The sequence below is a fragment of the Aquarana catesbeiana genome, linkage group LG02 (genome assembly GCF_042186555.1).
Source record: "Aquarana catesbeiana isolate 2022-GZ linkage group LG02, ASM4218655v1, whole genome shotgun sequence".
In the NCBI taxonomy this organism is placed as follows: Eukaryota; Metazoa; Chordata; class Amphibia; order Anura; family Ranidae; genus Aquarana; species Aquarana catesbeiana.
Window position 1 is genome coordinate 131,277,652 of NC_133325.1, and position 27,873 is coordinate 131,305,524.

At 42.5% G+C, this 27,873-nt stretch overlaps 1 protein-coding gene across 6 annotated transcripts in view; it reads right to left on the minus strand.

Annotated features, from left to right (window-relative positions):
- PARP4 (poly(ADP-ribose) polymerase family member 4) overlaps window positions 1-27,873 on the minus strand; it is a 570,213-nt gene that overhangs the window by 439,906 nt on the left and 102,434 nt on the right. For all 6 annotated transcript variants that reach the window (XM_073613478.1, XM_073613479.1, XM_073613476.1 and 3 more), the window contains exons 12-19: window positions 25,380-25,478; window positions 21,281-21,464; window positions 18,336-18,489; window positions 6,588-6,712; window positions 6,371-6,502; window positions 6,203-6,289; window positions 1,756-1,920; window positions 1,413-1,459 (exon numbers count right to left, since the gene is read on the minus strand). In XM_073613478.1, the coding sequence (XP_073469579.1) occupies window positions 1,413-1,459; window positions 1,756-1,920; window positions 6,203-6,289; window positions 6,371-6,502; window positions 6,588-6,712; window positions 18,336-18,489; window positions 21,281-21,464; window positions 25,380-25,478 (993 nt within the window). The remainder of the gene's footprint in view (window positions 1-1,412; window positions 1,460-1,755; window positions 1,921-6,202; window positions 6,290-6,370; window positions 6,503-6,587; window positions 6,713-18,335; window positions 18,490-21,280; window positions 21,465-25,379; window positions 25,479-27,873) is intronic.

A 27,873-nucleotide genomic window follows, 5' to 3' on the forward strand; every position in this document is an offset into this window, starting at 1 on the left:
TCTAGAGAATGCACACAGTGTTGCCAACCGCCAGTATTTTTACTGGCAGCTAGGGGTGCAACGGATCGTCACCGATCCGTGATCCGTACGGGTCAACCTCCGCGGATCGGCACACCCGCGATCCACGGAGCGCTCTGTGGCCTCGGCCATAGGAAAGGCCGCGGCTTCGGCCTAGCTCCGGAGCGGCGGCCATCTTGTTACACCCGGCGGCGGCCGCTGTCTCGTCAAGAAGTGACGTTTCGTCACCGCCATCTTACTACACCCCACACTCCTGTACAGTACTGTAATGAGAGAGTGAGAAGGGGGCAAACGGACATCTTGTTACACCCACCGGAGTTTTGGATTTAACAGCTATTTTCAACACAAAATGGAGCTTATATGCATAAATACAGTATTTGTAGATCGGACGGACTGTTTAGATGTTAAATTTTAAATGCAACAACAAACCTGCTGACCTTACATGGTTGCTAATGTGACAGAACACCTCTGATTTTCACATTTAATTGCTGATCCGAAAATGATCCGATCCGTGACTCTGATCCGAGGATCGATCCGATCCGTTAGTTTTTTGATCCGTTGCACCCCTACTGGCAGCCAGTAAAAAATGAGCCCTTTTCTCCTGCCAGTAAATGCCAGAGAAAGAAAAGGGTTGCCAGTAAAAAATATGGCTGTGACGCTTGGCCGAAACCATCCGAGTGCCTGCTACAGTATGTTCGGACTGTGTCGGCAGTGTGTCACATGAAGTCATGATGCAAGGGAACGGAGCAGCTGGAGCCTCATGTGCAGGTTTGCAGAACGGGAGGAAGACAAGCCGTGAGTGGACTGAAAGGACCACCTGGCATGGAGAGAGAGGGTCACTGTGACTCTCCATGCCAGGAGGGGATGTGTCATGTTGGTGAGGTGCCATCATCATCTGTGCTGCTGCACACTGCTGTCAGTGTCACTGTGAGAGTCAATTTCATGTGTGTGCCGTCCATTCTAATTTCTTGCCCTCTCGAGTCCTGTCCCTGAGCTACTTATTTACTATATCGAAAACAAAATAAGAAATATGTTTTTGCCTTAATATCTACCTTAAATCACTTTGCTAATTGCATATTGTACTTGTTTGTAGCCTAAATACTGAAATTTGCACTTAAAACTGTCATTTTGTAACTTTTAGATATGGCAGTAAAAACTTGACAGTGTCAGCAAATTTTGGGTGTTGTGTCAGTAAATTTCAATCCGGTAGGTTGGCAACACTGAATGCACACATCCATAGGAAGTTCATACAAAAAGTCTATAATATTTGCACAATGCAGGGAGAGAAAACATGAAGAAAGCAGAGGAGAACTGGGATAAAAGGAAAAAAACCTCAGTATCCTTTTGTAAGAGTTTAGTTCCACTTTAACACCTTTAAAATCCATTACACTTACCCTTGCGCTGCCTTGTCGCCCTCAATTCCCACTCTTGCTACGATATCCTAAGGAAAACAAAAAAAGTTATGGAAAACTGTAGTTTCATAGATTAGGGCTGGACAAATGAATATCTAAAAGGGAATGTTAGTGATCTAGGGAATAGGTACTTCAATTACCAACAATAAAAAAGGCTCAAGATAAAGTAGAGCACCACCTGTAATATTTCACACTCATTGGCTCACTGGGATTTTGTCTAGCTGGCAATAGCTATCTAGACTATTGATTTTCATATATAATGTGTGTATACAGAGTATAATAAACACAATAAACAAAGTATAATAAAAATGAGCAGTACAGTTACCTGTGTATTTTCTTTCAGTGCTTGATCTTCTTGCCAAGAAGCCACAGTTCCAGGAATAGAGAAGGACACACTAGAATATGAACATTTCAGTTCCATTATATAGGTGACTTTAATGATGACAGTTGCCTTGGCGGGCAGATTCCCAACACTCACTGTAAAGACATCCTATAAGAGAAATATCTGTATAAATACTATTTACTATACTGTATAAATACTAGCATAAACAGTATCATGACCTTCCCTCAACAGCGATGCAGAAGACCATATGTACAGTGTTTGCAAAAAAAATTAAAAATAAGATGGTAGAAATGTAAAATGCAACATTATTAAATAAATTGTTCACACTCTGGGACTTGTGTAATGCTGTAGTGCAGCAATGATCAGAAGTCCTAGTATTACATAGTAGTATTTCACACAAGCATAATAAATGCAGTTTCTTCATTACCGTACATCATTTGTGAATTTATACTGTATGTGAACCCTGCCAATGATCTTGCTCCCCTTTCGGCTCTAAAACTGAAAGCGTTTTGTTATATTGGTTGAATAAGTGCATAATAATACCTGTCGATCCTGCCAAAAATACACTGCTGTCTTGTGTCCTGTGCACTCTGCATTGTTATCTCCAACAATGGAATCAGCCCTTTCCAGCTCACTTCTGTGAACTACAGAACACACACCCCATGCTATGAAGAGGGGTAGGTGTTCTATAGTCTTAACACACTTTCTGTCCTATGCTGACAACATCACTACTCTATCGATACAGTACAGTTAGTGATTGTTGTCACCCTATGACAGGAAGTGTGTTACTAGCAGGATCACTAAGTAAAATTAAAGGAAAGAAAAAAAATAAAACAATTGTAGCCACCACATCTGAAAACTTGTAAACTGCAGGAGATTACATTTTTGTTTTAACTTTTACATTTTTTCACATTTACTGCAGGTTTTATTGCAGGGACTTGCTGAATTACTTTTATTTTTATTTTTTTGCCGTATTCTAAATATCAAAGTGAACTCCTGACGATAATTGTGGGGGTTTTCCTTTAGTCCATTAACATGGGGCATATAAAACCACGATGAAGAAGAATTATGGTCAAAGACCTCCGCTTGTTCTTGCTCCGGTTTCCCCTGACGATGCACAGTGATGCGAAGCGAGTTGTACGGGGCCACGAACATGTGTTGTCATCAACGCCTGTCAATTCCAGTTGTTGGTGAGGCCATCCACTATCTGATTGCCTTGTATCTGCCTGATCAATGTGAATACCTTTTATGGTTTTAATAACAAAGATGTACTAGCGGTATTGACGCTATGTGAGTCCTTTGTTCCTTTTTCCTGTATGATGGTTATCTGAGTTCACTTTGGAGATGTGATTACTACGTTTTTATACTGGGACCCTGCTGACCATACTTACCTGATTTGGCGACTCCAGTTGGGGATTTGAGGATCCCTATGTGCTGTGGATCTCAGTAATTGGGGATAACATCCATCTGGTAATAGGCTTTATGGTGGTGGTGGGCATGCATATAAGATGCACTTCCTAGTCTCTTCACATGGTTTATTTCTCAGTAGAATCTCTGAGAGAAGATCAACCTCAATTTATTCACAAAGACGTTTTATCACAGTTTTTCTTTTACAATGTGTGCTGACCACTTTTTAACCTATGACATTTATGAACGTGTAATGGTTGTTTAGTTTGATGTATATACACATAACACTGATAATTTTATAAGAAATGCACTATTTTCTGTGTATGTATATTGTTATATCACATTTGATATTCGGGTGATTTATAGTTGCAGCTCATTTGTTTCCTTTTTTACACTTCAGCGCAGGAACATTTTCTTGTTTTTATAACTCTTACCTGAAGAGATGTGATCATAAAGAGCATGTGCTGTTTTCAGTATTAATACACAGTGGGGAGGGGGATTTACTAAAAATGGAGAGTGGGAGTGCCAAATCCTGAACTATGGCTCCACCATGGGGTAGGATTTATATCAGATGCCTACCATGACAATGTCCTAAAATCATTCCAACAACTTAAAACAGACTTTGACCTACCTAATAACATGCTCTTTCGCTATCTCCAGCTCCGCCATGCTCTCAATACTCAATTCAGAGGGGATCCCCCCAATTTAAAGCAAACAGATGTTCTGCATATTATGTTGGGGTCTGACCATCGTAAACTTATTTCTGGATTCTACAATTCACTACTTAGTCCCACAGCAGTGGCAATAGCATATAAGTTGAAAGACAAATGGTCGGGGGACGTGGGGGAGCTGGAGGATGATGAATGGGAGGATGCCCTTGAAACCTGTAAAAAAGTCTCCACCAAACTGTCAGATCGCCTTACACATCTGTACATTCTACACAGATCCTATTTGACACCTCGCCACATAACCAAATACAAGCCCAATCAAAACCCAAACTGCCCCCGCTGTGATAACCCCTCCAGCACTTTCTTTCATCTCATCTGGCTAGGTCCAGTAATACAAGACTATTGGTCCCAAATAGTAAAATACATCCATGATGAAATGGGCTCTCCACTGACACTATGCCCTAAACAATGCTTATTGGGAGTGTTCCCAGACCCTGACTTAGATAAATACCATAAGATATTCCTTTAAGAATCGTTATTCATAGCCAGGCTGCTAATAGCTAGAAGATGGATGCAAACCGCTCCCCCAACGCTGGGTGAGTGGATAGCTAATGTTAACGGTGTACTTCCATACAAAAAAGAAATCTATGCCCACAGGGGATGCCCGAACAAATATGGCAAAGTGTGGGATACCTGGTTGGAAAATGCCTCTACTTGTAACACACCCGTAGAATAATCTATGCATGAGCATAGAAGTCCCACTGCAACACATAAGTCAGATGAATGTGGTTCCCTTTACTGTGCCATTGCTTGTATATTGGTCTCATGCAGGAGGGTGGGGGAGGGCACGACATGACACCCTGGGTGTGCTGAGAGTGTGTAATATGCCTTTGCCTTATGCTGGCTATGTATCTTCACCATATACCCTATTGACTTCATTTTCTGTTGTACCCCAACTACTTTATTATTGTACCACAAATGTCTATACTCTGTATGTGTTTTACCCTTTTTTCAATAAAAACACCACGTTAATTGTAAAAAAAAAAAAAAATGGAGAGTGGGAACACTCATAGTTTAGCATTAGGACCACAGATACAAGGGTGCCGTGACGTGGCTCACGCATGCGTTTGCAAATGCGTGCGGACTAATGCCCCGTACACACGGTCGGACTTCGTTCGGACATTCCGACAACAAAATCCTAGGATTTTTTCCGACGGATGTTGGCTCAAACTTGTCTTGCATACACACGGTCACACAAAGTTGTCGGAAAATCCGATCGTTCTAAACGCGGTGACGTAAAACACGTACGTCGGGACTATAAACGGGGCAGTGGCCAATAGCTTTCATCTCTTTATTTATTCTGAGCATGCGTGGCACTTTGTCCGTCGGATTTGTGTACACACGATCGGAATTTCCGACAACGGATTTTGTTGTCGGAAAATTTTATCTCCTGCTCTCCAACTTTGTGTGTCGGAAAATCCGATGGAAAATGTCCGATGGAGCCCACACACGGTCGGAATTTCCGACAACACGCTCCGATCGGACATTTTCCATCGGAAAATCCGACCGTGTGTACGGGGCATAAGCCCCTTTTTTTAACGCTTACTGTTAGATAGGTCAATTTGGTTGTCTGCAAGCTGGTGGTAAGTAGACTTTCCTGGGCATTCCCCAGACACTTGTTGGTACCTTTTTTAGCCTCCCAAAGCTGCTTACTGCGATAGCCAGCTATAAATGAGAGTGATGGCAAGTTTTTGTTATCACGTGAGTGTTTGTATTGGTCCAGCAGTGCACCAACACCTTTGCATCCATTGTGCTATTGCTGGGTGTTTGATGTGCTCCTGTACCTTTAAGGAGGGGAGGGCTCCCCTCCAGTCCACCTGCTCTCATTTATCCATTAAATGCATGTGCCTCCACTGTGGGGACACTCATAGTTTAGTGTTAGGACCACAGATACAAGGGTGCCGTGACGTGGCTCTGTGGCTCACGCATGCGTTTGCAAATGCGTGCGGATTAAACCCCTTTTTTAACGCTTACTGTTAGATAGGTCAATTTGGTTGTCTGCAAGCTGGTGGTAAGTAGACTTTGGCTTTTTCCTGGGCATTCCCCAGACACGTGTTGGTAAAAATGGAGAGTGCAGCTCTGCACAGAAACAAATCAGCTCCAAGTATTATTGTCAAAGTAATTGACCAAGCTAAAGTTAGGAGCCGATTGTCTACCATGCACAGCTGCATCAGATTCTGAGTGCTCCAGTATTAGTAAATATCCCCCAGTGTTTTCATAATTTTACTCATACAGCCAACTTGAAATCACCTTAAATACATATTTTAATACTGGAAACTGTGCATAAAACTCACAGGTGCATCTTGGTCCATGAGATAAGCGCCATGACCTTGGCTGATAGCTGTTCTGTACTCTCGATGTGCCTGCTGCTTTTCCTTAACCTATGTAGAAAATAGTTTTTTATAGACTAATACAAAATCACTTTAGTAAAACATTTATCCTAAACAATCAATTCGATTTACCTCGCCAACAATGTGTTTTCCATTGATAAATGCTTCAAACCCACACACAGCTGCAGTTTCATCCAGAGGAAAAACATATTTAGCTTCAATTGGAAAGAGAGAATTATTCTTGTAGGTCTGGAAAATGATAACCTATTGAATACAGGAGACACAAAGTAAGTGAAGGAAAAATGGCGACAGGCTTTTGGGATCAAAAGTGTGTAAAAGTCACAGATACCTGAGCGGCAAGGTCCTTTAATCGAGCTTTGACATGAATGCTCTCTAGCGGAACCTGCTGCCCATCCTTGCTCTGAAGACCACCTTTTGGGACCTTGGCTTCAGGAAGATCCTCTACTGGATCATCTGTTAAAAATACAAGTGCACATTCATTCTAATTTACTAAATTGTAAAACTAGCATTTAAGTTTGAATTGAACGTTTCACCTTGTTCTACACTTTAGTAAATCAGATCCAGTAATAATTGGTAAGTAATTCATCACTTTCAATCATGCCTTCTAATTTTGCAACTCTCATGTGTACAATAAGGGACTGGTTGAACAGAAAACAACTCCTGTCTTCTGCCTGTGTATAGCTGAACAGTCTGTCACCTTAAAAAATCCAGTTTAATGCATGCCTACAATGAATACGAGGGCCCATCTGTGACGAACACGGGTGTCAGATCCCTGCCCTCCTCGCTAACTCGCGACAAAGGACCGGCCAACCTCACACCACGCTGTCACTTACGTAACAATGCCACTCTCAGCTGTGCCCAGCACAAAGATTTTCCAGCTTGCGGGACCACAATCTAGGTGCGAGCAGCCTGAGAGTAATTGTCACTGGGCTAATTACACAATTAACCCTTTAACTGCCACCACCCCCGTTTAAAAGACCGAGCCGGGGGAGACTCGTAATTTTGCAATACCAATTATAATTTTAGAATAAGCGTCTGCCACACACACTGCCACCACAGACAGGTCTGCTCAGAGTCTTACTCTATAACAGTAGCGCCCTTCAAGAGGCAGGTTCGTTTATAGCTTGCATTAAGAGCTTTAGAGACAAGGTTAACACTTTTCCACATAAGGGTTTATTATGAAAAGGTCAAAGTTGATGCAAACAAAATATTTACAGAAAAAAGATGTTTCAAAAAGATAAAGACAATATACAGCCACAAAGCAATAAGGTAGAATTGGGAAGAAAGAATACTTGCAATTAATGTCCGAGGGTTGATCAGAGTTCGATCGATGAGGTACTCGGTTCTCGACTTGGCAGATGTTTCTTCTTGGATGGTAAAAGGAGAACTGCCCATTGTCTTGGCATCTCCTCTTTTCTGTCAAATCAAAGGGGGTGTTGACAGTGACCAGTAACCAATCGTCTGGTCATCTTGTTTTAGGGGTTGGTTGCTGGGAGGTGTCTACACTCATGACCACGTCCCAGGTAGATTTTGCAATACATATTCATATATCTGCATCTATAGTGTTTACAGACTCCAAATATCCATATTATTATTCAACTTGAGATTTCCTTCAAAACAAGTCTAAACATGCCATCTCTATAACGTATAGCCTGCTTTGGAGGAATAAGTGGTCCCAGGGGTTTCCCATATGACCTGACATAGGGGTGTCTGAACTTGAAACGTTCCATATTATCTGAGGAAACTAAATATGTCCAGATTATGGCTGTGCTATTACTAAGTCAGAAGTTATGAAACATGCTGAAATTTCATACTTATTCTACTGAGGTGTATTCAGACAATTTACAGCCGAGGCCTGCTAGGTCTCTGAATGGGGAGGGTGATAGTTTTACGACAGGCCTGAACACTGCCCTTACAACAAATGTTTTCTACTGACCTAACCTGGTTCTGTTTTCTCTGTTGAGATAACCTTTTCTGTTGACCTTAAAAAGCTTTGAATTCCTAAGACGAGGAAGGAGGGAGTTCAGAGTTTTCTGTAAGGTTACATGGTTAGCCAAACTGCCATGGCTACTTCCACAAAAGATGGCAGCTAGCTACAGCTTTTCATGTCCCGTACGTGATATCGTTACACCATCTACTGAATATCAGTTTATATTTTCACAAACTACCGTATATACTCGAGTATAAGTCGTTCCGAGTATAAGTCGAGGCCCTAATTTACCACAAAAAAATGGGAAAAACTTATTGACCCGAGTATAAGACGAGGGCGAGAAATGCACAGCTACTGTAAGTGGAAAAGAGGGTCAACAATGCCCATTTGCAGCCTCACTGTGCCCATTTGCATGCCTCACTGTGCCCATTTGCAGCCATAGGTCCCCCGAACTTCAAACTCAGGAGTTAAGGGTTCCTAAATGCCCCCTAGCTGCAGCCAAAATTTGGGGTCTCTGAACCCAAAGGGTCCCGAAATGACATTGCTGCAGATGGACACAGTTGACCGAATTTGGGGCCCCGTATCTCGGGGTCACTTAGTGCTAGGAACCCCAAATTTGGTTTGCAAACCCAGTGGAACTAGCACCATAAAATATCCAAAGCTGGGGTTTCTAGCACCAAGTGGCCTCGAGATACAGGGCCCCAAAAATCGGTTCAGAAAATGTCAAGCACTTTTCTGCAGCAGAGAATGACATTTTCCGAACCTAGTTTGGGGCCCCGTATCTCGGGGCTACTTGGTGTTAGGAACCCCAGCTTTGGATATGTTATGGTACATGTTCCACTGGGTTTGCACACCAAATTTGGGGTTCCTAACCCCAAGTGGCCCTGAAATACGGGGCCCCAAAATCGGTTCAAAAAAATGTCAAGCACTTTTCTGCAGCAGAGAATGACATTTTCCAAACCGATTTTGGGGCCCCATATCTCGGGGCCACTTAGTGCTAGGAACTCCAGCTTTGGATATATTGTGGACCCAGTTCCACTGAGTTAGCACACCAAATTTGGGGTTCCTAGCACCAACTGGCCCTGAGATACGGGGCCCCGGTTTTTTCGGTTCGGAAAATGAATTTTTTTGCTGCAGAAAAGTGCTTGACTCGAGTATAAGTCGAGGGGGGTACTTTCAGCACAAAAAAATGTGCTGAAAAACTCGACTTATACTCGAGTATATACGGTATGCTTTCTGAAAGTGCCCATCCCAGCACACTTCTGTGCTTTCAACTGCAATATGAAAATAACAGTTTTGACAGAGTATATCATTACCAAACCAAGATGGAAACAGAAATCTAGGACAAAAATGTTGTGCCCTAAAGAATATGTTGCAAGAGAGCTTTAGAAGCCAAATGAAATATAATCAAGCCAGAGATAAGTAGAATAAAATTTAAAAAAGTCATTGTTGAACAGAATTGCAACAACAAATACCTCTAACCAAGACCACTGTGAGGAGCAAGGCTATGTAAGTTAAAGAGCAGGAATACATTGGCTTATAAGCAAGTAATGTGATTGCCTCTATGTACCCTGCATCTATTAGCTATTGAGATGGATTTCCAATACTGGTTCCTGTAGGTACACAGTCTTTGCAGGTTAACCAGTAGGCGCAGTAGGTCTGGGCCTGGCTGCATAATGCGCTGGCACCATATCAATATAGGAAACAAGATTTTAAAGAATCTTTGAAGCCAAACTTTCTTATTTGTATAAATTGGGAAAGGTAAACCCCCCCCCCCAGGTTTTTTTTTTTCTATCTGTGTGACATTGCAGAGATTATTCTTTACTTTCTGTTCTGTTGACAAAAATAGGATTTTTATAACAGCTTACCTGTAAAATCCTTTTCTTTTGATGTACATCACGGGACACAGAGCCTCAGTAATTACTGATGGGTTATATAGGGTATCACTAGGTGATTGGACACTGGCACACCCTAATCTGGAAGTTCAACCCCCTATATAATCCCTCCCCTTACAGGGATACCTCAGTTTTGTAGCAAAGCAATATAAGTGTATTAGAAGAGGGGCGGGACCTCTGTGTCCCGTGATGTACATCAAAAGAAAAGGATTTTACAGGTAAGCTGTTATAAAAAATCCTATTTTCTTTCTCGTACATCACGGGACAAAGAGCCTCAGTAATTACTGATGGGATGTCCCAGAGCAATGCTATCTGAGGGGAGGGGACCACACAATGTAGGGTGTAATCAGACCTGAGGACCTCGTAGCACACTACGCCCAAAGGCGATATCCTCATGCCTTCCCACATCCACCTGATAAAATTTGGTGAATATATGGACTGAAGACCAGGTTGTGGCCTTGCAGATTTGAGCCATAGAGGCCTGGTGATGCACTGCCCAAGAAGCACTAATAGCCCTTGTGGAGTGTGCCTTGATCTGAAAAGGAGGAATTTTCTGTTTCAAACCGTAAGCTTGAATAATCATTTGTCGAATCCATTTAGAAATGGTAGATTTTAACATTGCCTGTCCTTTATTGGGACCTTCTGGCAGCACAAACAAAACATCCGTTTTGCGAATTTGAGCAGTTGCTTTCAGATAGGCCTTGACTGCTCTTACTACATCCAAAGAATGTAGTGACCTTTCTTCCGCAGAACAGGGATCTGGAAAAAAGGAAGGCAGAACAATATCTTGGTTTAGATGAAAACCTGAAACCACTTTCGGTAGGAAGCTAGGATGAGGGCGCAATACCACTCTATCCTTGTGTATGATTAAATAAGGCTCTTTACAGGAAAGAGCTGCTAATTCTGATACTCATCTAGCAGAAGAAATGGCTACCAGAAAAATTAACTTTCTTGTCAAGACCAAGGGAATTTGACGTATTGGTTCAAAAGGATGTTTCTGTAAAACTGACAGAATCAAATTCAAGTCCCAGGGGTTTAGGGGCGCCTTAACCGGAGGATTAAGACGCGTCACCCCCTGCATAAAGTTTCAGACTAAAGAATGTGAAGCAAGTGGTCGTTGAAATAATACTGATAAGGCCGAGACCTGGCCCTTGATGGTACTCAAGGCCAGCTTCATTTCTAATCCCATTTGTAGAAAGTCAAGAATTCTACCTATTACATATTTTCTGGGATGCCAACCCCTGGATTCACACCAGGATACATAAGCTTTCCAGACTAAATGATAAATCACTCTGGAAGCTGGCTTCCTTGCATTGATTAAGGTAGAAATCACAGGACCTGAAAGCCCATGACTCTTCAGAACCTGGGTTTTAATAGCCAAACCATCAAATTTAGCGTTTGTAAGGCAGGATGGAACACTGGACCTTGAGATAACAGGTCTGGACGTGACGGTAGGGTCCACGGGGAACCTACTGTCATCCTTACTATTTCTGCATACCAAGTCCTCCTGGGCCAAGCTGGGGACACCAGAAGTACTGACTTCTTTTCCTGCCTGATCCTGCGAAGGAGTCGTGGCAGTAGTAGAATAGGAGGAAATGCATAAATCAGTGAGAACCGATGCCACGGAATCACCAACGCATCTGTCCCGCATGCAAGAGGATCCTTTGTTCTTGCCACAAACTTGTCGATCTTTTAGTTGAATCTGGATGCAAAGAGATCTACATCTGGAACCCCCCATCTTTGGCATATGGCCCAAAAGACGTCGGGGTGAAGAGACCATTCCCCTGGGAATAACCGCTGGCGACTCAAATAGTCCGCCTGCCAGTTCTCAGACTGTTCCAGAACTGCTCCCCAACCCGAAAGACTGGCATCCATTGTTACCACCGTCCAGGTAACCGGTAGAAAGGATTTCCCTTTCTGCAGGCTTTCGGGTATTAACCACCAACTGAGGCTCTGACGCACTGCACGAGACAGGTGCATCGGAAAATCTAATGCCTGAACCTTCTTGTTCCAGGCCAACAGGATACTGTGTTGCAGTAGTCTTGAATGAAACTGAGCATAGGGAACTGCTTCGAATGAAGCTACCATCTTTCCCAGCAGCCTCATACAAAGGCGGACAGAAGGACCCTTTTTTGTCCTGACTACCAGAATCAGCTCTCTTAAGGCAGTGATCTTTGCCTGAGGTAAAAATATCTTCTCTTGGCTTGTATCTATGACCAGGCCCAGTCTTCTTACTGGTTTTAAGAAAGACTTTTCTAGGTTGAGAATCCAACCTAGGTGTTCCAGGTAGTTGACTGTGGTCATCAAGTTCCCGCTAAAACAGGCTACCGACCGGTCTATTAAGAGCAGGTCGTCTAAGTATGCTATGACAGTTATACCTTGAGCCCTTAATCTGGCCAGAGGAGGAGCCAAGATCTTTGTAAACACTCGAGGTGCAGTGGCTAGCCCAAAAGGCAGAGCCACAAACTGAAAATGGCGCCCTTCTATTTCGAAGCGCAAGTACTTTTGATGAGCAGGAAAAATGGGTACATGCAGATACGCATCTCTGATGTCTATTGATGCCAGAAATTCACCTCCCTGTAGGATGGAGACTACTGACCGAATTGATTCCATGCGAAAGGATCGAATCCTTAGGAATCAATTCAGATCCTTTAGATCCAGAATGGATCTGACATCTCCATTTGGTTTTTGTACCGTAAAAAGGTTGGAATAAAATCCCAATCCTTGATCTTTCGTGGGAACCACCATGATGACTTTTTGCGACAATAGTCGCTCTAACGCTAGAAGGAGCGACTGCTTTTTCTCTGGATCTCTGGGGACACTTGATCTGAGGAAACGAGCAGAGGGGAATTCTTGGAACTCCAGTTTGTAACCTAGAGTTACCGTGGAGATTACCCATCTGTCCTGGAAATCCTCCTGCCAGAGCTTTGAGAACCGTAGCAGTCTTCCTCCCCACCCGAGCGAGCGGGGGCGCTCCTTCATACAGAGGCTTTAGTGTCTTGTCTAGTAGGCTTCTTCCCCCCAGGACTTCTTTTGTCCCTGGGGTCGACTCTGAAATTTATTTCTAGACCCTGAAGGAGGAGGCCGTCGCGACTGCCTGGAGGCTGATGCTCCTGGCACTGGGGAAAGAGCCCGTTTGAAAGAGGGACGCTTACTCCTTTTCTTAACAGGTAAGAGTGCTTTTCCCACTAGAGATCTTTTGGATATAATTGTCCAAATCCTCTCCAAACAGCCTTGCACCACGAAATGGAAATCCAGCCAGAAGTTTCTTACATGGTGCTTTGGCTGACCAATTTTTTAACCATAAGATTCTACGCATATGCACCAACCTAAGTGAAAGACGAGAGGTTTGGATGATAGAATCTCTGATGGCGTCAACAGCAAAACATAAGGCCGCTGGAAGGTTAGCCAACCCCTGGGCCTGCTGTTCAGGTAGAACTTTAAGGACCTGCTTAACATGGTCTCTTAAGTATTGACAGACTCCGATCGCTGCCACTGCAGGTTGAGCTACTGAACCTGCTAAGGAGAAAATATCCTTCAACAGGGATTCCATTTTTTTTCCTGTGTCAAGACGGAAGTGATGTCACCAGCCCAGGCACCGAAAGAGGCAGACTACGAGGGACCCCCTAGCAACAGGCATTTAGAGGTGAGTAAAAAAAAATATATATATCCAAATTTTTTTTGTATTTTTTTTTAGAATTTTTCATGTAGTTTTGTTTTTTTTGGGTGGAACACCACTTTAGCACAGGGATTACATCATATCCTCTTCTCTCTCTACACTGTAATCAAACTACATTTCCCATCATGCTTTGTGAATGTGGGAGGGTAACCGAGGGTCCTGAGAAGCTGAAGAGGGCCCTTCTCCACTTGATTCCTCAGAGGAGGAATCATCAGTCCCATCTTGATCCTCTGAAAGGGATTCTTCTCCTTTTTCCCAGAGCTCCTCTGCCTGAGGGTCCTGGGTAACAGAGGAAGACCTAGTGCATTTTCTTCCACTAAGTGAAGATGCGATTAAGGCCATTAATCTTTTCTCTAGACCATTAATGGTTGAGGAAAAAACCTCCTGCGTAATTGTATACAGGGGCTGAAGTGCCAGAAGCAGATGCAGCCCCTGACCCTAACGGCTCTCCCTGGCCAGCCATCCCAGGTCCTTCAGGGGGGGAAGGTGCTGCAGAAGGGGGGTCCTCAGAGCATGAGGGAGATCCCCTAGAGCCTCTGGTTTTTGGGGTATTTGTACCTCTTCTACCCATAGTGCAAAGCAAACAAGGTGGAGGTATCACAAAAATGAAACACTGATTGCTGAGCGATGTAGTCCAGCAACTGCTACTGCTACCAATGCCCAGTCAAGTGTTTCTTAGTAAATGCTGCCTAGGAGAATGCCTGTGTCCCACCTTACATGCGACCGTCAGCTCTGTGTCCCTCCATAGGCTGTGTGCACCTGAAAAGTGTGCTTCTTATAGCCTGTGCAGCCGGCAATGTGGGCGGCTAAGCACGCCGGACATCGCGCTGACGCTCTGACCACCCCCCCTCATTTTTTCAAAAAACGCGCACTTTCCCGCGCGAGCCGACGCTCCGGGACAAGCGTGGAGGGGAGGCTGGGGTGGAGGAGGAAGGAGAGAGGCCGGCAGATGATGGGGTCTGCCACATGGTAATGGCGGCGGTGGCGGCGGTGATAGTGCGGTATACTACCGCCTCACAGACCACTGCGGCCCCCCCCAATCTTGGGGGGAATATCCCTGCAGGAAGAGCCCCCATCCCATCCTACCTGGAGCTCGGCTGGAGGAGCTGTGCAGCGTGAACACTGAGACAGACAATCAAGCATGTGAAGGTATGTGCTCTTGGCAGCCCCCGGTGGCGACAATAGGCATAGCATACATTTACTTTGTGGAATCTCCCTTACCTTATCCAGCTGCAGGGTTCTGTTATACAGATCCAATCTTCACCTCTCACGGTGAGCTTCGTTTGGAAAACCTTCAGAGACTGGGGCCCCCTATCGATAGGGAGATCCGCAGTTCTGGGCCTGTAAAGCACCCGGCCAAGAATAAGGCTAGAAAAACCAAATTCTGAAATGCGGGGTCCAGCTCTCTAAAAAGAGAAGCGTTACAGGTAAAACCTCGTTTCTTCGGACACGAGGCCCGGTACCATCCAATTTGGCCTAGAAAGGACACTTTGAAATGGATCCGGTTCGCCTGGCTTGCCCCAGTATAGGATATAGGATATTCCCTTTGAAGCTCAGCACAGGACATCTGCCCTTTAATGACCAGACTAGATCAAATAAAAGATGAGATCATCAAGTACCAATTCCTTCCACTTAAAAGAGAAGTATGTGAATTTTTTTTTTCCCATAATCATACTTACCTAGGTGGATGCAGCATCGAACCGATGCTGCATCTGTTCCCTGGCATCTCTGCACTGAGAAATGAGCCATCGAACATCGCAGATGGTTCGGTTCTCTCAGCTCCCCGAGCAGAGATCTGCTACCTGTCAATTAGCAGCTCTCCTGCTTTGCTCCTCCATGCTCACTGTAGCGCTGAGCTGTGGAGGGGTGGTTCGTTGAGAGGCTGAGACGGCCATCAGTCCAGGCATCTGGGGGATACAGACACCCAGAGTCGGGATGACGCGGTGCCTGGACAGATCTGTGTGACGTCAGCAGAGAGCGGACTTTAGACCGCTCTCTAATGAAAACAAGTCACAGCCGGCTGTGCAGTTTTTGGCTTCCCAGCCGGCTGCCCGCTACGCTTTGTGAATAATTCCAAAGTCTTCTGGGAACTAAGACGTGTTCCAGAAGACTGTGAGGAGGGGGAGAAGGGAAACTTCTGCTTGGATTGCCTAGACGACCCAAGCAGAAGAAGAAGATATATGTCAAAACTGGGTATCTACTCTCCTCCAAAACTACATGTCAATTTAGGCAGAGGGGTGGGGTGGGGGGGTGTTAGGATGTCTTAAAGTGGAACTTCCCCTTTTGGGTGGAGCTCCGCTTTAATAAGACAGGTTTGGCACTATTTTCTGTAATCCATGTCATAATATACAGCACTATGTTGTGATGTAAGATAGATAAGATAAGTAGATCAGATAGATAAGCCCTGTCAACTTTTTTTTTTGCCAAAGAAATCCTTTCAAAGTGAGTGAATCACTAGTTGTCACCACAGCCACTAGAAATAGTGTCCCCACTGGAAGATTTCTCCTCTATACCTGTTCTGGTGATAACTCAATCTTTGGGATTTGCTTTAAAGCAGAACTCCGGGATCGGCAAAAAATCCCCCATTAGTACACCCCCCTACACAAAACACTAAACAGTTATTACATTTGTGAAATTCCTTACCATTGAAGAGAAAAGTCTAATTGAATTTCAGGAAGTCAGCTCTCCAATTCAAAAAAATGCTGCATGTATTCTGCCAAGGAGGAGCTGTTAAGAGGAGGGCCACTAAAAAAAAAAAAAAAAAAAAAATTAAAAGTCAGCAGCTACAAATACTGCAGCTGCTGACTTTTAATTGGACACTTACCTGTCCCTGGGTCCAGCGATGCGGGGGATCGAAGCCCCGCTCGTCTCCCCCTCCGTTCGGTGGCGCCGGCATTGCAACTGTGGGCGCCGGGCTGTGGCTTCACAGCCTGGCACCCAGTGCGCACCCGAAATTGGCCGCTCAGTCACCTGGGACCTGTAATGGGTCCCAGATGATTGACAGGAGGGAGGGAGCAGAGCTGAGCCCTTCCTGTGCCAAGATGGAAGTGATGCCACCAGCCCAGGCACCGAAAGAGGCAGACTACGAGGGACCCCCTAGCAACAGGCATTTAGAGGTGAGTAAAAAAAATATATATATATCCAAATTTTTTTTGTATTTTTTTTTAGGATTTTTCATGTAGTTTTGTTTTTTTTGGGTGGAACACCACTTTAGCACAGGGATTACATCATATCCTCTTCTCTCACTACACTGTAATCAAACTACATTTCCCATCATGCTTTGTGAATGTGGGAGGGTACACTAGGCCTGTACATGTTAAATGTGAACAAGCCCACTTCAACATGAATCACGCCCCTCATTCTGCAGGCAGCCAGCCACACTACTCAGTAACACACAGCAGGATAGGTAGGATACAGCCATGTCTGTGCTTTCCCCCTCCAGCCACAACAGACAAACATATTGCCTTGCTTTATGTAATCATTACCAAACTGTAGACACATCCCACAATTATATATTATACACACTGTACTCCGCTGTAATTCAGTATTAGAAATATTCCTCCTCCTGCTGCAGCTTTGAGGTCTTTCTAATAGTAATCAGTGCTAGTATGGTGTATGAGAACATCTCTAGCCGCACCACAGAAAGATCTGGCCCATGCTACTTTACATCAGCATGTGACAAAAGTAAATGTCGGCATGAGAAAAACAAAAAAACAAAAAAAAGTGCAGCACTAACTTACTAATCAATAACACAATAATGGTGGAAACCTCAATAAACTTCAATGTTACCACAATACCGGTCTCTGTGATATATAACGTCACATATAACACACATCAGACTGAAAATAAGACATTAAAAATGACTGCAAACTTTGCAGGGATAGTGGAAACCCCTCCTACAGATATTTGGCAGGGGACGGTGTCAATAAAGCAGTGGGCAGTGTAACTGCTCATCAGTGCAGTCTCATCAGTGTCCATAAGTGTGGTCTCATCAATGTGAAATATGTGCAGATGCTTATCCATCATGCCATACCCTCTGGAAGGTGTGCGTTTGCCCCCCAAATTTATTCGGCAGCATCACAATGACCCTAAACATGCAGCCAATGTAATTAAAAACTATCTTTAGTGTAAAGAAGAACAAGGAGTCCTGGAAGTGATGGTTTGCCTCTTACAGAGCCCTGATCTCCACATTATGGAATCTGTCTGGGGTTACATGAGGAGACAGAAGGATTTGAAGTAGCCAACATTAACAGAAGATCTGTGGTTAGTTCTTCAAGATGTTTGGAACAACCTACCTGCTGAGTTCCTTCAAAAACTGTGTGCAAGTGTACCTAGAATTGAAGAATTGATGCTGTTTGGGAAGGCAAAGGGGGGTCACACCAAATATTGTTTTGATTTGGATTTCTCTTCCATTCATTTACTTTCTCATTTGTTAATTGATCAAACAAAATTATTAATACCTCTATTTCTGAAAGCATTCTTAATATACATTTTTTCACACCTGCCTAAAACTCTTGCACAGTGGTTTATATAGGTTATAGAAATGTAAACATTGTGCAGTGCGCTTCTTACCTTCTGTGGGCTCACAAGTTATCATCTGCTCATTCTCCTCTAGTAAAGTTACTGCAAGTTCACTTCTCAAATTAGGTGTGTCTTTGCTAGTGCAAAACTGAACACCATATCTAATCTTCACCTGATTTACATTATACACCACAAATTCATCATCCTGAAAAATAAGCAAACATTTATTATCCATGTTAGATTCTAGACAAAATGTAAAGCCCAATAGAATCATCTTTATTATTATAGGGCAGTCAGGTGCATATACAGTAATAAATATTCTGCTGTGCTTCTTTTTTTTCAGGAGTTAAACTACCCTGCTATGGAAGCACAACGAAAGAATAGAAGAATAGAATCACTGCTCTCAAACACAACATGGCGGTACAGCTCTCCAGCAGTCTGGCATGCGCGCCCCCCCCCCAGGGAGCTAGAGCACAATTAACTAAAGTGGTGTGATGGGGGTGTGTGCTGGATCATTGAAAGGTCAGGCTGCTATGTTTTGGCTGAGAGCAGCAGTCCAACCTTATGTGCTGCAGTATTTTAATGCTGACTGCAGCACTTCACAATTAAGAAAAATAATACTTTTGCCCTTCCCGGAACTATATAAAATACCCTGATAATCATACTTAACGCTAGATAATAGCAAAGTTTTTAAACTCACCCATTGCATTTTGAGGATTCAATCCAATCTCTGATAAAATCACACAAAAATAATGACTTTAAACACCAATCACACACCCTCATAACCATGTCAGGCATATATAAAATGGCATGCTGAAGTGCACTGGAATTTTTAATTAGCTTAGTGAATGGTGAAATCTTACCCAAACCTGTGCAAGAAGATTTAAAAAAAACTGTTTTGTTTTGATTTCATGTTCACAAACGATCGGATGATTGAGGTCAGTACAGATTTACCTAATTCACTAAGCAAAGGTAAAATTTCCTTGCAAAGTTAACATTTGGGAGACCTGATGAAACAGATTCTCCAACTTCTGGTGCTACTTCACTGTATTCTTTGATGCCCTGTAGATGAGGGCTGAGAACTTTATAACTTATTTGGATTGTTACACTGAAAAATCTTTTTATTAGAACTATACTTTGGAGGGAGTAATTTTTCTGTAAACCTATAATTATTTATTGTTTAATAGGAATTGCTATTTCCAAAGTTGAGGCGTCTCCATGGGTGCCAGATTTGCACCCATTAACAAGCAACATCGACATGGATTGTTGGTAGGAGTGCCACGTCTTTGGAGACACTGATGCCTTTAGGTCCCAAATTAAGCTATTTTCTCTGTACATTTTTATAGTTGATAGATGCAATGGGGGTTGATTTCCTAAAACTGGAGAGTGCAAAATCTGGTGCAGTTGTGCACTGAAACCAATCAGCTTCCGGGTTTTTTGTCAAAGCTTAATTGAACAAGCTGAAGTTAGAAGCTGATTGGCTACCATGAACAGCTACATCACATTTTGCACTCTCCAATTTTAGTAAATCAACCGTAGTATGTCAGTGGAAAAGATCCTGCACTGAATACTAAAAGGAGTACGACTTGAAGTTTACCTTTGAAGAACAGGAAACTTATAATAACTGTTTACTAAGATTTAACGGTTAGTGGATCTTGTCTGGATTATAGAATCTATGTACAAGTGTATCGTAAACCAATTTCTAGGGACCCCTCCTCTGTGTGCATAGTTGTCACCTGGCTCATTTGAGCAGGACCATACCCAGGGGTCAATTTATCAGATCCAGGCGTGATTGCTCCACCAAGAAGGACTTCTAATTAGATGCAAAGAAGGTGAGAAAAAAGGTTTATTGAACAGGGCTACAATTGGTCAAATGTGGATCAAGCATATCTATCTGCAAGGAGTATTCCAAAGAAGGAGTTGTTGAAGCATGGAAGCATGGAACTAAAAGGAATCAAGGATATATAAATTGGGTACTTGATCTGTAACCTTCATAACTAAATACCGTTTTGAGTGTGTGTGAATTTAACATAATATACATAAGAATTTACATTTATTATATGGTGATATTGAGTTAAAGAAGATGTTTTCCTTTGGAGTTCCCCTTGGGACAAAGCTCCCACAATCTAAGAATTTGAGATCACTGAGTTTATTTCATTCTAAAAGTAAAAGAATCACTTGGTTGAGCTCTACAGGCATGTTCAGGTGTGGAATCAGCCTGTTGATTGAGCTGTGCTCATCTGAGAGGTGCCTATATGATTCAGTCATTTGCAAATAGTTGTTCTGTCCACATTAAATAACTAGTGAACTGTCGCACAAGATACATAATTAATGTTATCTTGTGTGTTACCTGTCATATCCAGTATGTTAGGATGATAACCAGACATTGGTATGGTCGTTTAGGAGATCATCTTTGCAACATTAACATTAGGACTAATAAAAAAAATAAAATAATGCAAAACATTTTAACAGACATGGGTCCAGTGTTAAAGCGGAGATAAACTTACCTTTCCTTCAACGGTCCTCATAACTCACTGGCACTGGCATCTTATGCTGAGTGCCAGTCTTTGGCTGTCTTCATCACTCCAACACATGTTCAGGAGTCAGCCATCCCGACACACAGGGACTGTGACAGCAATGTAAGCTAAGCAGCGCATGCAGCTCATGTGACAGGGGAAAACATTCCGCCTGCTAACCAGCACTCTTCCTGTCACTGTACGCCAACTTAAGCTGGCTATAGATGGTTGGAACCATGTACGGGCAGGCTGAATGTAAGTTTATCGATCGATCATTTTGGGTACAAATAGCCTGCTGAATTTTACATGCCATTATTGCTAGTGACTGAATCAAGTGATTTTCTTTCCCGCAACCCTTGAGTAAAGGTGAAGTTGTCTGTTTAGCATCTAATTGGAGACCACAGTCAGCTACAAGGTGCTTCTCTGTCAGCAAGCACAAACAACACAGGGATGATCAGTAATGAAAACATAAAAACTTACAATAAACTGAGAATTCTTCCACACATCGCTTCGGACCCCATGTAAACTGTGGAAGCCTTCAGGTGGTTCAGTGATGCTGTAATCTCTGTTACCGACATCTTTTGTTTTACCTAAAGCCACATCACAAACCAGTAAGAGCCGCTCTCCACTGACTCTAGATGCTTCTGTATATTTTACACTTGTGCTGCATAAAAAATATATATATATATATTATACACACTAAAAGCAAAATTTCAGTTTAAATGGATTTAAAGAAATTGGACTTTAGAGGTCCTCCAGCAATTTGACAAATTGGAAATTCAAATTTTTACTCCATGAGCTACTTTGAAGTATAAATTTACTATTTTGGTTAGTTTAGCTTGTTTCATTTGTTCCTTTTTTCAATATTTGTGTTTTAGATTGTTAGAGTACCGACACTTTAATATTTTTAAATGTACTTTTCTTCTCATTACTTTTTTTTTTCCTGCAGCAAACCTTAAATAATAAGGGGCAAGTGATCAGGTCCAGAATAGTTGAAAGGAGCTTTTGTAATTCTCAGGAGTCTTTTAAAACCTACTGCACCCTTAAAAAAATAAAAAAATAAAATAAATAAATAAAAATGTGCCTTCCCATATGACTCCAAAAGATTTCTAGGAGATTATATAATTTCTGGGAAATGAAAATTCAAATTTTTGCTCAACCCTAGTGCCTGAGCAGTTAACTCTCCAGATAGAGGTTAGAGGATTCTACAGTGGTATCATTATACCGAGATTCTTACACCTACTCACAATTCCTGTGATTTCAACCCCAAATCAGGGCTCCGATATATGGATACCTGCTTTGCAATATTTACCCCAAAAGGGACAGAGCGGTAGGCAAAATACTAATCTGTTAGGCCTCGTTTACACCTTTGCATTTTTTAGTGCATTTTTAGTTTTGCAGAAACAGACTACAGGCCATTTAACATGGTTTCCTATGGGTCATGTTCACATCTGTGCATTTTATGAAAAGGGACTTCTGGTTTTTGGTTCCATAAACTTCAATGGATCAAAAATGTGTATTGAAAAACACAAAATGCACCTGGAAAATGCAAACTGTAACCTGTATAGGTGTGAACCAGGCCTAAAAGCACAGTTGGACTTTATGGGAATCACAGCAGATACAGTGCTTTAGTTTACTTGAAAATAGTAAATCACCAAAAACTTGCAGTGGCAGAAAAAAACAGAAAGTAAGCAAACACTTTTTTCATGCATTGCACACCCTAAGTTCTCACTCTGCCTAGCAGTATTAAAGAGACACTGTCATCTTGCCCATGCAAGGCAAAGTGAAGGTGTCTTTGCAAAGGCCCACCTTTGACTCACCTTACCAGTGCTCCCTACTGCTACTTGCTCCTCTATTGGGAGCGACAATACCCCACACTTCCAGGCCCTTTCAAGGGAGAGCTAGTAAGGTGTCTATTGGGGTGTTGGAGGGGGCCCTCTGCAGAGACCCAGTCACTTTGCGCTGCATTGGTAAGGTGTTGATGTCTCTTTAAAGTGCTCCTATACCATATGATACTACTAAAGCTATGTTTACAGTCCTTCTGGGACACATAAAGCATAACAGAAGGGTTAAAATACCTTTGACTGGATAAATTGCTTATCTAGGTTCCTGCCAAGTGTTACTCATATAACTAAAAATGTAGTATTGTTCTGCAGTTTGCAAACAATCGAGTATTCGATTAAAAATACGACCAGTCAGTGATAAATTCATATGATCTGTTTAAAAAATAATTAATTGATCTGTGTTATGATTAATTCCCTGGCAGATATTTGTTTCTTTAATCAATAGCAACTGACACGTTTCTGACACCGTCGATCATCTTTTGCCATGTTGAAATTGATCAAGAGCTCATTAATCGATCCAATAAAGGAGCTCTGGTTTGAAATTTTTATTTAATTGAATCAGTTTAATCGCATTGAACGATTAACTGAAAATTCATATTAATATGTGTGTAATCACTAAAAGGTTTTCAGTTTTGTGAGTACCACTGGAGGAAGCCTAGCACATCATTTTCTTCAGGATAAGTTCACTATTACTCATAATGTAAACCCAGCAATACACTTAAAAAATAAAATTAAGATAATAAATTTATGTTCACTTTAAAGTGGAACTAAAGACCATATTTTTTAATTTTATTTTTTACTTTTTGCTATAATAAATATCCCAAAAAAAAAAACACATTTATTCATCAGTTTAGCCAATATCTATTCTTCTACATATTTTGGTAAAAAAAAAAAAAAAAAAAAATTGCAATAAATGTATACTGGATTGGTTTGCGCAAAATTTATAGCGTCTACAAAATAGGGGACTATGGCATTTTTATTATTATTATTATTATTATTATTATTTTTTACTAGTAATGGCGATGATCAGCGATTTTTAGCGGGACTGCGACATTGCGGCGGACAAATCAGACACTTTTTTGGGACCAGTGACATTTATACAGCGATCAGTGCTATAAAAATGCACTGATTACTGTATAATTGACACTGGCAGGGAAGGGGCTAACATTAGGGGGTGATCAAGGGGTTACATGTGTCCTAGGGAGGTGTTTCTAACTGTGGGGGGAGTGGACTGACTGGGAGTACAGAGAGATTGCTGTTCCTAATCACTAGGAACAGACGATCACACTGTACTCCCCTGACAGAACGGGGATCTGCTTTGTTTACACTGCAGATCCCGTTCTGCCTCTCTGTGGAGCGGGTGCACACGCTCGCTGTATCTATTACACGAAGTACCGTACCAGTACGGCAATTTGCCCAATAGAGCCTCCCTGCCGCAGTGTAACTGCGGCGGCTGCTCACTAAGTGGTTAAGCTTTTGAGGATCTTTTATTCAGCGTTAGCTTGGTTTTGTTTTGGAGGTATTGCAGGTATGAGATATCCCAGGATGCACTGGGAAACCAACAAGGCAGCCAGAAAGACGTCATCAGCAGTCATTTCCAGTTCATGTGTAAAAATTCTGGAAGTGTTTGGTGCAAACGTCACATCTGTTGTGCAGCGTGGAGCAGCAGGAAGGTAACTTGGGTCCGGACTAGAGAAGAGTAACTAGCAGATGGCACATGTGGTGTGCAATATTGGAATACTATAGAAGAAGGTGAGCGATGACCAGAGAGAGAACTGAGCGGCAGAGGATCAGCAGAGCTGGTGGACCAGAACATGAAAAACAAAAAGCTGTCTCACATGATGAGCGGCGTTGGAGCAATATAGCAGAAGAAGAGTGGGGACCAGAGAGAGAGGAGGATCAGCAAACCAGAGGATCAGCAGAGCTGGGGGACTAGAACATGAAAAACAAGAAGATGTCTCACATGGTGAGCGGCGTGGGAGCAATATAGCAGGAGATGAGTGGGGACCAGAGAGAGAGGAGGATCAGCAAACCAGAGGAGAGCTGGGGGTTTTCTACTGAGTGGTGGATCAGCAGAGCTGGGGGTTATTACTGAGTGGGGGATCAGCAGAGCTGGGGGTTACTACTAAGCAGGGGATCAGCAAAGTTGGGGGTAACTACTGAGCAGGGCGTCTGCTGAAAAGGGGTACTAATGAGCTGGAGATCTGCTAAGTGGGGGTACTACTTAGCCGGGGTTTTACTGGGCCCCTTTAAAACAAATAGAAAACCAAAACACACAGGGTATTTGCCAAGCTTCACTAAAGCTTCAAAAACGCATCACAGAAAAAAAAAGGAACACAGAAGCATCAAAAACACATCAGAAAAGCATGTTGAAACGGTAGGTGCTTTAATGTGTGTTAAAGTCAAAGCAAGTGTAAGTGAACCCAAAGTTTGGTATTTCCTTGCACTTTTACTCGATGATAATGGCAAACAGGACAAATAGAGAGGGTGCATTTCCCTCTCTGTCCCTCCCAGACAGCAATAAAACTAACACGTGTTATAATCCTTCTCCACGCTATCCAAAACTAAAAGACAAAAAAACAAAGAAAAAAGAAAAACAAAGAAGGAAGGTTTCGCTCTATAGTTACACTTTTAAGGAAAAAGAACACCTGAGTCAATTTAAAAAAAAAAACTGTAAGGAAGATATTTATTAAGATTGGAAGATGCAATCTAATGAGTAAAATAGTTCTTCACACCTTATCGAGTCGCTGAAATAAATGCCACTGCCAAGGTTTCCAATGTCAGTCCTGTCCAAGCCAAATTCATCAACAATTATTTTGGGCAACAACAATCCACTGTAAAGAAAATATAAGAGGATTAAACATTAAAAAGGAATACTCACAGTAATAAATGTAGCAGAGAGTCTGGAACTCACAGAGAAAGAATGGAAAGTACAGGAATGAAATGGATCTAGTAACAATTCTAGTGAAGTTTTATGGTAAAAGCCTATGGATTCCTATGGCACATACTTGAAGTACATACATCTTTCAGGATTGAGTAAAGGATACTGTCAGGAAAGAATATATTTCATCATATCTGACTCCATGAAAATGCTAGTTGCCTGATTATCTCTGGCTCCAATGCTTTTTGATTTACTGACCCAAAATAAGTAAGCTCCAAGTGACGACAGATGTAATCCGCTTTCTTGCTTAGTGTCAGTGACTCAGCATGTATTGAAGCCAGGGCCAGCAAGGCACATACCATTTTCAGGAGAGGAGCAATGGCAGCCTACATATTTCTTCAATTACAGTTTTCTTTCAATGAATCTTTCAATGAATTGCAATGAATCTGCATCCAATTCACAAGAGCAGGAGATTTTGACCGGCTCTCTATGGAACCGGTTTACATACCTCCGCTGCGGCTCAGATGCAAAGTTGCACAGGAGCCCTTTGGGTCTTTTGGTCCATTTTAGGTCCGAATTCAGCTAAAAAATTTGTGCTGAAATCAGACCTGAAATGGAGAACCAGGACGCACAGGACTCCTCCTGTGAGCCGCATGCGGCGATAGTGTGAACCCATGTCCCCTGACACCTGCCACTATCCCATCTGATCCTGCCTGCAAAATCAAGACGGATGTGGTGCTATTTTCCATCTGTCTGGCGGATCGGATGAAAAAGGACAGATGGTCTGTTTCCACTCGATTTCCCCATAGAGGAGAGCAGGACTGTGTCCGCTCTGCATAAACGGAGTGAACAGGACCTGTAATCCACCTGCTCAGTGAGGATCAGCAGAGGGATCTCCCGCTGAAAAAGCAAAATCTGCAAGGAGGCGCCTGTGTGAAAAGGGCCAGAGTGTAGAATGGGAAAGAATTTCAACCCTTCTGGTACTGCTAATAGGGCTGTTAGGCTACATTCAGACGGCCGAAAATGAAATGTGTGGCTGCCGGCAAGAATCAATACATTTTTGCTGGTGGTTGTAAACATTGTTTGCACACACTGTGTATGACCAGCAGCAGGTGTCCACAGTGGCTGTTAGACTTACTTGTACTCTGTACCAATCAATGGCAGATGCCGCTACTGTTCTCATGTGCAGTGCTCTGCATAAATGAGTACAAACCTTTTGAAAAGTAAGATTTTAATCAATATCTCGGTGAACACAAGAACAATTTCCAAAATTTTGACAACACAGAGTTTTATAGAACATTTACTTATAACTCCATTACATGAAAGTAGGGTTAATAATATGACTTGGATTACAAAATCCTCAGTTTTACTCAAATTAGTTGATGCAAAAATGAATACACCCCACAACAAAAACTACTACTATGATCTGTAAGGACAGTACCAAGTCTTCTAGGCATGGAATGAACAAGTTGGCGACATATTGCAATATCTATCTTTTTCCATTCTTCAAGGACAACCTCTTTTAGGGCCTGGATGCTAGCTGGAGTGATGCTCAACTTGCCTCTGCAGAATTCCCCATAGGTGTTCGATTGGATTCAGATCAGGAGACATACTTGGCCACTGAGTCACTTTCACCCTGTTCTTCTTCAGAAATGCAGCAGTGGCCTTAGATGTGTGTTTTGGATTGTCATGTTGGAAAAGTGCACAACGACTAAGAGCACGGATTGATCGCTGCATCTTCTCTTTCTATATAGAGCAGTGCATCTGTAAATTCATAATACCATCTATGAAATACAGCTCTCCGACACCAGCAGCAGAGAGGGACACTGCCAACACCATGTTTCACTGTAGGTACCATGCATTCTCTTTATACTCCTCACCTTTGCGATGCCATACAGTTTTGAAGCCATCAGTCCCAAAAACATTTATCTTGGTCTCATCACTCCAGAGTAGAGAGTCCCAGTAGTCTTCTTTTTCAGCATGGGCCCTTGCAAATTCTAGGTGGGCTTTTTTGTGCATGGGCTTTAGAAGAGGCTTCCTTAGTTGACGACACCCTTGCATGTCATTCCTTTGCAGTGAATGCCATATTGTGTCACTGGAAAGAATCACTCCAGTTTGACTTTCTACTTCTTTAGCTAACTGCAGTGAACTTGCATGGTGACTTTCTTCAACCCTTCTCATCAGAAGATGCTCCTGCTGAGGTGTTAACTTCTGTGGATGGCCTGAATGTCTCTGTGAGATGTTTGCAGTTCCATTTTTGTTAAATTATTTTCTTTATAGTACATCAAGGGACACAGAGCACCATAGTAATAACTATCTGGGTTATACGCTACCTTTAGGTGATTGGA